This window comes from Brugia malayi (genome assembly GCF_000002995.4).
Source record: "Brugia malayi strain FR3 genome assembly, contig: Bm_018, whole genome shotgun sequence".
NCBI lineage: Eukaryota > Metazoa > Nematoda > Chromadorea > Rhabditida > Onchocercidae > Brugia > Brugia malayi.
In genome coordinates this window covers 36,650-49,547 of record NW_025062295.1, presented here as the reverse complement: position 1 = coordinate 49,547, position 12,898 = coordinate 36,650, and the positions used below count along the sequence as shown (strand labels likewise).

The following is a 12,898-nucleotide window of genomic DNA, read 5'->3' as shown; positions in this document are numbered from 1 at the left end:
CCACCTTTTGCTGCAAGTATGGCATTTGGCAACCACAAAGTTGAATTAGAGGCACTTAAATAAAATTAAAATTGATAATTTACAACCAATTTCCTTGTTAAATGTACGAAAACTATTACAAATATTAAAATTTTTAAAAAATTCAAAATTTAAATTTGAAATAAAATTTAATTTTAATTCTTAAATTGAAAGTTTTATTAATTTTGCTGATGATTTTTTGCGCAAAACTTAATTACAAAAACGTATTTTAATATTTAAACTATAAAATGACCACACCATATATGACAAGCTCTAGTGCAAGGCATATAACATAATCAATTAAGTTCAAAATATTGCTATTTTTAGTAGTTTTGGCACTTAATTAAAATAAAAATTGATAATTTAGAACCAATTTCCTTTTTTAATGTATGAAAACTATCACAAATTTTAAAATTTTTAAAAAATTCAAAATTTAAATTTGAAATAAAATTTAATTTTAATTCTTAAATTGAATTAAAACCATTACTAATTGAAAGTTTTGTTAATTTTGCTGATGAATTTTTGCGCAAAACCTCATTACAAAATTTTAATTCTTAATTTGAATTTAATTAATTTCACTTCTCTAATATTAAAAAAAATTTTGATTAATTTCATTTCTCTAATATTAAAAAAAAACTTAGTTATTAAAGTTTATTTTCTTATAATTGATTAATTTGTGTGCATTGCATAGGTGCTGGTCGCATACATCGTGGTCATTTGATCAGCAGAAATATTAAAATAAGCTTTAATAATTAAGTTTTAATCGATATTTGATTAGCAAAACTAATTAAATTTTTAATTTTTGACAGTTTTAATTCATTCTCACAATTATAATTAATTTTTATTTCAGATTTAAATTTTATGAAAATTTATTAATTTACTAGAATTTTGCATATTATTCTACAAAATAAATTCCAGCAATATCAAAAATTTATTTTAATTAATTTTTAATATATATATATATATATATATATATATATATATATATATATAAAAATATAAAAAAATATCAAGTCATTAAAAAAAGTAGATATTTTGAACTTAACTGACTAATTTTTATGCATTGCATGGGTACTGGTCACATAATTGTAATCATTTGACCAGCATAAATATTAAAATAAACTTTAATAATTAAGTTTTAACCAGTATTTGATTAGTAAAACTGATTAAATTTTTGATTTGTCACGTTTTCAATTCATTCTAACAATTAAAAATAATTTTTATTTCAAATATAAATATCAAATTTTAAGAAAATCGTATAATTTTTAAAAGTGTTTGTATATTAAACTGTGAAATAAATCCCGGGTTGGTCAAAATTTATTTTAATTAGATATTAAAATGTTAAAAAATATTAGATCGTTAAAAAAAAGTAATAGCAGCAGCAGCAGCAGCAGCAGCAGCAGCAGCAGCAGCAGCAGCAGCAGCAGCAGCAGCAGCAGCAGCAGCAGCAGCAGCAGCAGCAGCAGCAGCAGCAGCAGCAGCAGCAGCAGCAGCAGCAGCAGCAGCAGCAGCAGCAGTACTGATGATCTCTATGTCATCAGCAAGTGTTGCTATGAGTTTGTCTTGTTGCAACCGCAAGTGCTGCTATTCTTCTTGGTGTATTTGCAACTTGGTGGGAAATAGCAGTGGTAGATTATTACTCAAAAGCAATGCTTAAAAAGAATCAAAAGTGGAGAGAGATATGAGGAATTATTTGCCTTCTCAAAGAGTTCAAAAGCCTATATAAAAGGCACGCATATGACATTTGCAGATATTTTCAATCCGCAGGAAATTGCAGATCTAATCAGTTACTTGAGTGTCAAGTAAACGATAGTCAGGTTGCTATACCAAAATAACATGGATTACAGCATTACTTTGCTTGATGAAAACAGTAAGTACATAGCGCACATTGCGAGCTACAAAGGAAAAAAAAAAAGCTTCCATAGTCTTTTTTGGTGGATTTTCATTCAATATGAAAGGAATTAGAACAGCTGCTATTTAAAAATTTTGTCAAGAAACTCATATAGCATTTGTGTTATTTGATTACTTTGGTCATGGTTATTGGTTAGTCAGGTGCTGATTATACTGATTACACGATGAGTGATTGGCAAAAAAATTGTGTTAGAGTAACTCGTAACGGCAAGCAAATAATTATAGGTTCAAGCATGAGACGGTGCCTGATGTTGCTCAATGCTCTCCAACTTTCAGAAAGAATTGCAGCACTAATTGGTGTATCGTCTGCTTCTGACTTTACTGAAGATTTAATATTCTATCAGTTATCCGAAAGCAAAAAGAAGAATTAGATTCCAAAGGAGTAATAGATTTTACTTCTGAATATACAAAATTTTCATTAAATATACAAAATAACTAAAAACTTGGTATAGAAGATGAAAATGGCAAAAAAAGCTTCTTTTAAATAAAGAGACAATAGATATATAAACTGCCCTGTGCGTTTATTGACGATAATGCTATATTCCTTACCAACTTCGTTAAATTTAGTCAAGAAGTTGAGGTGCATCTGATGAAGACAGTAGTAGGTAGAGAGCATAACATGTCTGACAATCGTTCATTGGAATTTTTACTTCAGATGATTTAGAGAGTTTTTGCTGTGTTTAGGACTCATCATTTTGCAAGGGAGATTTCATTTGGGAGAGCGACCAGAACCGAACTAGGCGCACATACCCACTTAGATGGTTTGGGGAGTTTTTGCTGGCTGATTAAAGACTCATAATAATGCAGAGGAGATTTTAAGTGAGGGTAGCGAGCAGAGCCGAGCTAGCCGCACTCAATGCCACAAGCTGATGCCCTACCAACTGAGCCACACCCACTCGGATTATTCAGGGAGCCTTTGCTGGCTGTGTACTTGGGCACACTAATTTAGTACTCATCATAAGGTAGGGAGGATCTTCTTGGAGAGAGTGAGCAGAGCCGAACTAGCCACACTCAGTACCCACAAGCTGATACTCTACCGACTGAGCCACACCGACCAAAGTACTGTGTCCCCTATACATAAGTACAAAAAGAAAGCAGCAAAAAAAGTCAATGGATTATTTAAGCAATTGACTATTGACTCTTTTACTTCAGACTGTATTGTTCCCCTGATAAAACAGTTGCAGAAGCAATTTCATTATTGAAAAATCTTTTGGTATTCCTGTGATTGATCAATGCAAGTTAGTCAGAGTTTTAATTAACAGAGATATAAGGTTTGTTGATGGTTAAAAAAATCAGAAAAAAGTATAAAAGTCCCCGAGGTAATGACGAAAGAGAAGTTAGTTACAATACGGGAGCGCTTCATGAGAATAGAATAGAAAAGCTTTTGGTCATAGATGAAAACACCTACTCTATAGATTTGATCACAGTTAAAGATATTAAGAAATACAATAGATACCCTAATTCATGTAATGATACTTAAGGGCGGCTCAGAGTTGCCGCTGCAGTTGGTACTGGTAAAAAGGATGGTATAGAAAGATGTGAAACTATGGTCAGAGAAGAGATTGACGTAATTAATGTTGATGCAGGTGTTGATGCAATGAAGATTAGAATAGAACCTAGATCAACATGCACAACAAGTAGTGGGTGTAGGTGTGTCACAATTTTCTGTAATTCAAAACGTTACAAAAAACATGTAAAGCAAGAAAAGTAAGATTGACTATCAAATTTTAATTTAATTAAGTGTAGAAAATATTAAAAAAATACCAATTCATATTTAAAAAAATAGAAAATTAGAAACTAATTTAATATTTTATATGCATAGTGCGGGAACTGGTCACATACATTGTCATCACAGAAAAGTGAATTGGTAGATTACTTATCTTATCCAGTAGATTCCAACATTTATCTTTATTGGCTCGTTGCTGTTCCTTTTAAAAGAAACGCAAACAGGTTAACACAAAAAGAAGGTAACAGAACTATAAGCTTTGGCAAATCAAAAGCTACGCTCATGACTAGTGGAGAAAAGTGACATTTGATAATGTTGCTGGGATTGATGAAGCAGAAGAAGAGTTAGTAGAAATCGTTCACTTTCTAGAGCAGAGATAAGAATTTCAAGTGTTAGGCGGGGAAATACCGAAAGGATTTCGGTAGAAGTATGCTTGCTTGTGCAGTTGCAGGTGAAGCTAATGTGCCTTTTTTAGTATTTCTGAATCTGAAATGTTCGTTAACGTTGGTGTAAGTGTGTGTTCTGATGGATTTGATCAGAGGTAAGAAAAATAGGTGTGAAATAGATGCGATGGGTAGATATCGTGATATTATTTGAAAAAGGTAAAAAAGAAAAAGCAAATTAGGAGAGGTTTAAGTGTGGAGAATGACTTAAGTGTAAACAGATGGTTATTTTCTACAAACGGTGTTGAAGCTGGCCTTACTCTTAGCAAAACCGGCCTTATTGCAGTGACTTTGTTGACAATTTCAATATGAACTTGATTGTTATCTTTAGCTTCAATTTCATTTATAATACTATACCTATCAGGCTCCTTTATAGCTATTTCTTGAAATCCTTTTCGAACCTTAGACTAATGTTCATCTCTTCATATTTGTTTTTATGCTTTGCTCTGCTCAGCCCAATTTGAATATCAATATCTAGGATAAATGTGCTATCTGGATATTTAATTTTTACTAACTCGTGTAGGTCTCGCATTAGCTCTAGGTCAACACCAAGTCCGTATCCTTGATATAAAGTAATTGAATCGATAAACGGGTCACAAATACTCACTATCTTTCCTTTTTTTAGAGCTGGCAGTATTACTTTTTCAACATGCTCATATCTCATTGAAATGAGTAGCAAGAGTTCGGAGACGGGATCGATGCTGTCCTCTTACCTTTTTTGCAAAGTCAGTGCCGCTTGGTTCTCGAGTCAATACCATATTTTTCATCGTGAATTTGCTTAAAATAATTTGCAAGCAACTCAGACTGTATTGTTTTACCAGAGCCGTCTATTGCTTCAAAAGTTATGAACATAAGTTTTAATTGTAATACCAAAAAAGGAGACGCAAATATTATACATAAGAACTGTTTGACATTTAAGTAAAATCACAAATTATAAGTTGTAATATTCTCTAAGCTACGGTTACTCTGAATAGTCCTAAGGTAGATTCTGACTTCACTGCAAAGAATTTTACTCTTCTGGGGTGGATAACAAATACTATATATTAAGTGATTGTTGTGGAAAAAATGGTTTTATTGTAAGCTTTATATGGAACAACTGTCCTTACGTACAATCAGTTATTAGTAACTCGGTAAGTGATATTGATTTGTTAAAAAAGGATTATCAGGTGAATACAATAATGCCAAATGATGTAAATGAATACCCAGAAGATTCCTTTGAAAATATGATTAATTTTGCCGAGGAAAATAAGTTTATATTTCCATATCTCTGATTGACAATAAACAGGAAGTAGCTAAAGAGTATGGTGCTGTTTATACTCCTGACTTTTTTGGCTTTAATGCTAATTTAAATCTCTGTTTTAACGATGCAAAAAAAGGAAAATCCAGAACTATGAGATAGGGAGTAGTAATTATTTCAAGCTATAAAATCTACTGCAGAAACTGGTAAATCTCCCATTAACCAGAAATCAAGTATTGGTTGCTCAATAAAATGGTCTGATTCTACATTTTACAGGTTAATATATATGCCAATTTTACTATATTAAAAAATTTTTGATAAATTTCGTATCATAATATATAATATTAAAGTTTTAAAGGTTATTGTATCATGGCTTTATCAAAATTTCCTGATCTGAAATTTGACCTAATATTTAAGAAAATCTTTGGCACTGAAAAGAATAAGAAGATTCTTATTCGCTTTCTCAATGATATTTTAGGATTCACTGAAATAAATGCTATACAAGCGGTAGAATTCTTAAGCGCTGTAATCGATCCTGAAATTACCTCTGACAAACAAAGCATAGTTGATGTTTTCGCAAGGATGCCACTGGAACCAGGTGTGTAATTGAAGTGCAGCTCGCTATAAACAAAGACTTTAAGAAACGTGTTCAACTTTATGCTGCTAAGGCTTACTAAGGCAATTAAATAAATCGGTTAAGGCTTGCTCAATTAGACATTGATTTAAAGAAAGTTTTCTTTATTGTAATTTCCAATTGTAACTTACTCTCTAAAAAGGTTGATTGTGTATCTACTCATAATATACATGATACAAAAACCAATGGCCATTACTTGAAAGATTTTCAATTTATTTTTATTGAACTACCTAAATTGTCTAGGAGTAAAGTAGAGCAATTAATAAATATAGTAGAGCATTGACGCTTCTTTTTTAAGAATGCAGAGGATACCACTGAAACAGATGTAAAAGCTAGCATACGATGGGTTAGATGAGTTCCGTTGGAATGAAGAAGATAAAATAGCGTATGAAGAAAGAGGAATCTAATGAATCTACAGAAAGACAAAGCCATCCTTGAATACAGCTACTAAAAAAGGTAGAGGAGAAGGTGTCAAAACCAGCAAAGAGAGAGGCATCAAGTTGGAGCAGAGAAAGGTAGAGTGAAGAAAGCTAAAATAGCAGTACCGAAAAATTCACTTAAGGCAGGTATGTCTATAAGTCTTCCAACGTTGAAAAGAGAAATAATAAAATCAAAAGAACTAAACCTAGTAGAAAAAATAAAAATAGAACAAATAATTATGAAATCAATAACTTCAGATGCTAGCAAGGATAGTAATGAAAATCATTCTAATGCAGAAACAAATGAATACTACCGGAATTATTTACCACACCAGGAAGAAGTCTAACGCACACATCAACAACTACCATCGCTGCTGGTTCACCTCCTGAAACAGTATGAGGAGTATGCTCACCCATACCCTCAAATCGACCACATGATGTCGTTACATGAGGAAATCCTACCAACAATAAACTTCCCATTATCAGTTATAAGTCCTCTTGTGCGTTTTCACTCCATTCTATCATTTCGGCATTGCGGGCTGTCTGTAAATCATTCTGCGCCGACTGATTCAACTTTACATTTGCTTTTATTTTCCTCACGTGGTTTAATATCTATCTACATGAATATCTCCCATTTCTTCAGAATGCTTATCATAGATAAGCTCCTCCTTCCTTATTCGGCCAATTCGACTGTGCACAGAATTACAGCTATAGTTGGTGATATATTTGTTCAGTAATGTATGGCAGAGAAGGTGCAAAGCAAATAACCGCAAAGTAGTATTCAACACATATGTCAAACTTTGCCTCGCTGCTTACTTTATCTCCATATGCACTTGTTGTTTGTTGCTAATTCCAAGTGATTGTCACAAAAGTCTTTCCAAAAAAATCCTTCTACTGCACCCAAAGCTTCACAGTATTCAAATTGTAATAAGTTATTCGTTGCTATAACTTTATATAGTTTAGACAGTATCTATTGATCCACTATCTCATCTGGATACCTTTCCATGAATTAGAAACAAACTTGCTGGCATTGAAAAGTTTTGTAACCAGGCACTTGCCAATTTTGAGTATGTTTTCAGAGTAGACTGTATCAACTCCAAGCCTTCAGTCTGCTGTCCAATAACGCACTACATCTGCACCGTATGTATCAAGTATCGATTTTGGAGTTATTATATTACCTTTGATTCACTCCTTCCTCTGCACAATCATCATTCAAACAACCCTCAAAGAAAGTTCCTTTCTCCATATTGAAATAATTTGGAGATATTTCAGAAAAAGACAAAAAATTGCTTATTTTCTCCATATTCAATAGACACAGCTTGCAAAGAAGACTGTACACGTTTTACACAAGCAATATTCAGCTGGGTAGAGCGTTGCCCTTCAGAGGTAGGAGATGTCGGCAAGGGTGCAGCAGGAGAGTCATCGATGGAGGAGCATGTGGCAGGGATGGGTAATGGCACTGCAACAGGCGCAGCGCTCGGTAATTGCAAGAGCAACAAGAGAGGCAAGAGCTGGAGTTAAGGATAAGGCGTCAAAGAGTGATGCAAGCTCACTTACTTAGCTTATTCTGGGCAAAACATGCACATTTGCGCACTTTCTTCCCAAGTGACGTCATGACAATAAATAGATAGCATTGGTATTATTGATTACAGTAGCAATAGCAGCAGCACAGTGCTGAGCTGAGATGACATTTTGAACACTTGTATTCTCAAAGAAACTTGGTTGCAAATCAGTGATATTACCATATAAGTCACATCTATTCTTGCAGTAACTTTCTCACTGCCAATCCCAATGAAATACAATTTAATAAATGCACTGCGAGAAATGGCTAAAACTATGAATATAGTAACTAATAGCTTAGCGGTGAAGTTGTGCTCTGCACCACAATCGATTATGTTACTCAAGCCTCTGCCAACAAGGAGAATCGTTAAGATGAAATAATGCAGATTAGGTTTTATGTAATGAAATAATTGCCTGGTATTAGATCGCATCTTATTTTGAAGTTTCTAAAGTTAAGTTATGGATTTTGACTTCAGGAGAAAGAGGAAAGGTATAGTATAAAGGAACTAGTCTATAGCTTGTCTTTTAAAAGAAATACGCTCACGAAGATTTAATATGATAGTCTGATTTCTACTGAGGACAGCATTATGCCAAATGCAATGCTCGAAAAAAGAGGAGCCGCCGTAGCTAAGCAGTGGCAAAGTTATGCTAAGTGGTTAGAAGAGTGTCCAACGTTACCCCTATGTTTATTGTAAATTGTGGAATAAAGTGAATTGAGATATCCAAAGTTAGCAGCAGATTAAAGGTAAAAGAACTTCATATAGAAGTTGTTCACTCTCTAATCCTGTAAATTGTCGTAGTGTCTTAAACTTTTTATAGGTGCGTTTCGATTTGTAGAGGTAAAAACCTGAAATTTAGGTAAGATTGCAAGAGAGGACAATAGAAAATTGGCCTCTAGGGGGGCAATTTTGTAAGAGAGTTTCTAAGATCTATAGAGCTATAAAATGGTAATGTAAGGCTGCTAAATGCGTCTCAAGCCAATTATCTATACTTTTTTCGAAATTTCGATGAATTATATTTTGCATCTACACTTTAAATGTTATAAGGAAGCTTAAAATTATAAGTTAAAAAATATAGTTGAATATTTGCAAAAAATAGTGTATTACTATTAAGTTAATTTCTTATGGCTTTTTCTAAATTCCTTACCAAAACTGGACCTGACTTTCAAAAAGATCTTTGGCACGAAAGAAGTAAGAATGTTCTTACCCATTTTTGAGCGAAGTTTTAGGGTATACTGAAGTTAATACTACGCAAAAAATAGAATTCATCAGCGTCATTATGAATTCTGAATTTGCTTCTGAGAAACAAAGCATGGTTGATGTTCTCTCAACGATTCTGTTGGTAATAAGTTTGTGGTTGAAATGGAGCTCACTCGTGACAAGGACTTTGAAAAATGTGCTCAATATTACACTGCCAAAGCTTCTCAAGGCTATCTGGTGGATTTACAAAAGATTTTCTTTATTATAATATCAAACTGCACTTTATTTCCCGATGAGTGAGTCAATTATATATCTAGCTATACCATAAGAGACGATGAAACTAGTGAGCATGATTTACAAGATTTTCAATTCGTGTTCATTGAACTATCTAAATTTCCTAAAAGTAAAGTAGACTAATTAACAAGCATAGTAGAACGCTGGTGTTTCTTTCTTTAAGTATGCAGAAGAAATAACAGATAAAAACTCAAAAAAGATAGCAGGAGAAGTATTAATCATAAATTAAGCATATGATGAGTTAAACAAGTTTCATTGGGATGAAAAGTATCTAACAGCGTATGAAGAAAGAATAATGAATCTGTACAGAGAGGAAGCTATCCTTGAACAGAAACTTGCAAGGTATGGAAGAAGGAAAAATTGAAGTGGCAAAGACAAAGGCTGGCTGATAGTGTTGACACCAATACTATTGTCAAGTTTACTGGTCTTTCCATCAGTGAAAATGAAAATATTGCAGGATTAGAAGACGCTCATCAGTTAACCCAACGCGGGACGCGGACAGAATGACAGAATGCTATCAAGTGTACGGTTATACAAGGAACCTAATAATAATTGGTAGAGTCCCTCAGTTTTTCAAAAAAATTGTTTTGAGAAAAAAACAAAAAGCGCACTCAATTTCTGATACCCCGTCATAAACTTCAGGTATGTGATTGCAAAACTGAAATATTTTAGCACCATTTTCAATTTCTCCACCTTTTGAATTATAGGCTCTAGAGTACAATCGTCTAACCCTTAAAGGAAATAGGAAATTTTATGAAAAAACAATAATTTATTAGAATTTTGCATGTTAAACTATAAAAAAAATTCTAATAATACCAAAAATTTATTTTAATTAAATGATAAAATATTGAAAAATTTCAACTCCTTAAAACAAAGAGATATTTTGAACTTAATTGATTAATTTATATGCATTGCATGGATACTGGTCACACACACCATGGTCATTTGACCAGCAAAAATAATAAAATAAACTTTAGAAATTAAGTTTTAATCAATATTTTATTAGCAAAATTAATTAAATTTTTAATTTTTCACGATTTTAATTCATTCGCACAATTATAATTAATTTATATTTCAAATTTAAATAATACATTTATAAAAATCCCATAATTTTTACGGGTATTTGCATACTAAACTAGGTAAGAAGTCCTACTATTATCAAAATTTAATTTCAAAGGATGTTAAAAGTATTAAAAAATATCATTTAATAAAAAAAAAATTGATTATTATATACGCATAGTGCAAGAACTGGTCACATACATTGTTGTCATTTGACATCTTAAATAATAAAATAATGCTTAGGCTTAGGGCTTAGGGTATACTTAGGCTTAGGCTTAAGCATTATTTCAAATCTAAAAATTAATTTTGGTGAAAATTTTATAATTTGCAAGAGTTTTTGTATATTAAACGAGGAAATAATTTCTAGTTTTATCAATTTTGATTTTAATTAAATGTTAAAATATCGAAAATCATCAATTAATTAAAAAAAATGGATATTTTGAACTTAATTGATTAATTTGTGTGCATTGCATAGGTACTGGTCACTTACGGTGTGGTCAATTGACAACATAAATATTTAAATAAACTTTAATAATTAAGTTTTAATCAATATTTGAGAATGAAATTAATAAGATTTTAATTTGTCGTAGATTTAATTCATTTCTGCAGCTAAAATTAATTTTTGTTTGAAAGCTTAAGATAGAATTTTATGAAAGTTTTAATGATTTGCAATGAATCAAAACCTTTTTTGTATATTAGACTTTTTTCTATAATTTCTAGTAATATCAAATTTTACTTTAATTAAATGTTAAAACTGTTAAAAAATATATTATTCATTAAAAAAGTTAGATATTTTGAGCTTAATTGATTAATTTGTATGCATTGCACAGGTACTGGTCATCTACGGTTGCTCATTTGATCAGCATAAATAATTAAATAAACTTTAAAATTAAGTTTCAATCAATATTCGACTAGCGAAATTGATTAAATTTTTAATTTATCACGGTTTTAATTCATCCTTACAATTCAAATTAATTTTATTTCAAATTTAAATATCAAATTCTGTGAAAATTTAATGATTTATTAGAGTTTTGTATATTAAAAGTAAAATGAATCCCTGTGTTGTCAAAATTTATTTTAATTAAATGTTAAAATATTATAAATATCAATTGTTTAAAAAAAAAAAAAAATAGATAATTTGAGCTTAACTGATTAATTTATAAGCGTTCCATAGTACTAGTTATTTACGGTGTGGTCATTTGACAAACATTAATAATAAAATAAACTTTAATAATTAAGTTTTAATTAATATTTGATAGGCAAAATTAACTAAAATTTTTAATTTATCACGGTTTTGATTCATTCTTACAATTGAAATTAATTCTATTTCAAATTTTATGAAAATTCAATAATTTGTTAGGATTTTGTATATTAAACTATAAAATAAATTCTAGCAATATCAAAGAATCATTTTGATTAAATGTTGAAATATTAAAAAAAATCGAATCATTTAAAAAATTAGATAATTTGAACTTAATTGATTAATTTGTTTGCATTGTACAGGTACTGGTCACATACATTGTGGTCATTTGATCAGCATAAATAATTAAATAAACTTTAAGAATTGAGTTTTGAATTAAAATTTCACTCGTGAAAATAATAAAATTTTTAATTAGTCATAGATCTAATTCATTTTTACAATTAATGCTAATTTTTAATTTAAATTTAAAATTGATTTTTATGAAAATCCTATAATTTGTAAGAATTTTTGCATAATAAACTGGAAAATAAACCTGTTATTATCAAATTTAATCTTAATTAAATGTTAAAATATTAAATAATATCAAATCATTAAAATGTTAAGATATTAAATAATATCAAATCATCAAAAACTAATTTTAATTAAATTTAAAGTATTAAAAAATCTCAAATCATTAAAGAAATAGATATTTTGTACTTAATTGATTGAATTTTATGCGTTGCAAGGTACTGGTCACACACACCGTGGTCATTTGACAAGCAAAAATAATAAAATAAACTTTAGAAATTAAGTTTTAATCAATATTTTATTAGCAAAATTAATTAAATTTTTAATTTTTCACGATTTTAATTCATTCTTACGATTAAAATTAATTTATATTTCAAATTTAAATAATACATTTATAAAATCCCATAATTTGTACGGGTGTTTTGCATACTAAACTAGGTAAGAAGTCCTACTATTATCAAAATTTAATTTCAAAGGATGTTAAAAGTATTAAAAAATATCATTTAATAAAAAAAAAAATTGATTATTACATACGCATAGTGCGGGAACTGGTCACATACATTGTTGTCATTTGACATCTTAAATAATAAAATAATGCTTAGGCTTAGGCTTAGGCTTAGGCTAAGCTTAGTAGGCTTAGGCTTAAGCATTATTTCAAATCTAAAAATCAATTTTGGTGAAAATTTTATA

General features: G+C 30.5%; 9 pseudogenes across 9 annotated transcripts; 5 read left to right on the top strand and 4 right to left on the bottom strand.

The window, feature by feature from the left end:
• Positions 1-3,028: 3,028 nt before the first annotated feature.
• Bm18372 lies at positions 3,029-3,565 on the top strand (annotated as a pseudogene). The gene has a single exon. A coding segment is annotated over exon 1 (537 nt).
• A 1,274-nt stretch (positions 3,566-4,839) lies between these two features.
• Bm18371 lies at positions 4,840-4,950 on the bottom strand (annotated as a pseudogene). The gene has a single exon. A coding segment is annotated over exon 1 (111 nt).
• A 134-nt stretch (positions 4,951-5,084) lies between these two features.
• Bm18370 lies at positions 5,085-5,603 on the top strand (annotated as a pseudogene). Its single transcript has one exon. A coding segment is annotated over exon 1 (519 nt).
• A 304-nt stretch (positions 5,604-5,907) lies between these two features.
• On the top strand, positions 5,908-6,549 carry Bm18368 (annotated as a pseudogene). The gene has a single exon. A coding segment is annotated over exon 1 (642 nt).
• Positions 5,914-6,411, top strand: Bm18369 (annotated as a pseudogene). The gene has a single exon. A coding segment is annotated over exon 1 (498 nt).
• Positions 6,550-6,877: 328 nt separating the features above from the next.
• Positions 6,878-7,570, bottom strand: Bm18367 (annotated as a pseudogene). The gene has a single exon. A coding segment is annotated over exon 1 (693 nt).
• Positions 7,571-8,145: 575 nt separating this feature from the next.
• On the bottom strand, positions 8,146-8,379 carry Bm18366 (annotated as a pseudogene). Its single transcript has one exon. A coding segment is annotated over exon 1 (234 nt).
• Positions 8,380-9,300: 921 nt separating this feature from the next.
• On the top strand, positions 9,301-9,597 carry Bm18365 (annotated as a pseudogene). The gene has a single exon. A coding segment is annotated over exon 1 (297 nt).
• A 415-nt stretch (positions 9,598-10,012) lies between these two features.
• Positions 10,013-10,174, bottom strand: Bm18364 (annotated as a pseudogene). The gene has a single exon. A coding segment is annotated over exon 1 (162 nt).
• Positions 10,175-12,898: the final 2,724 nt, after the last annotated feature.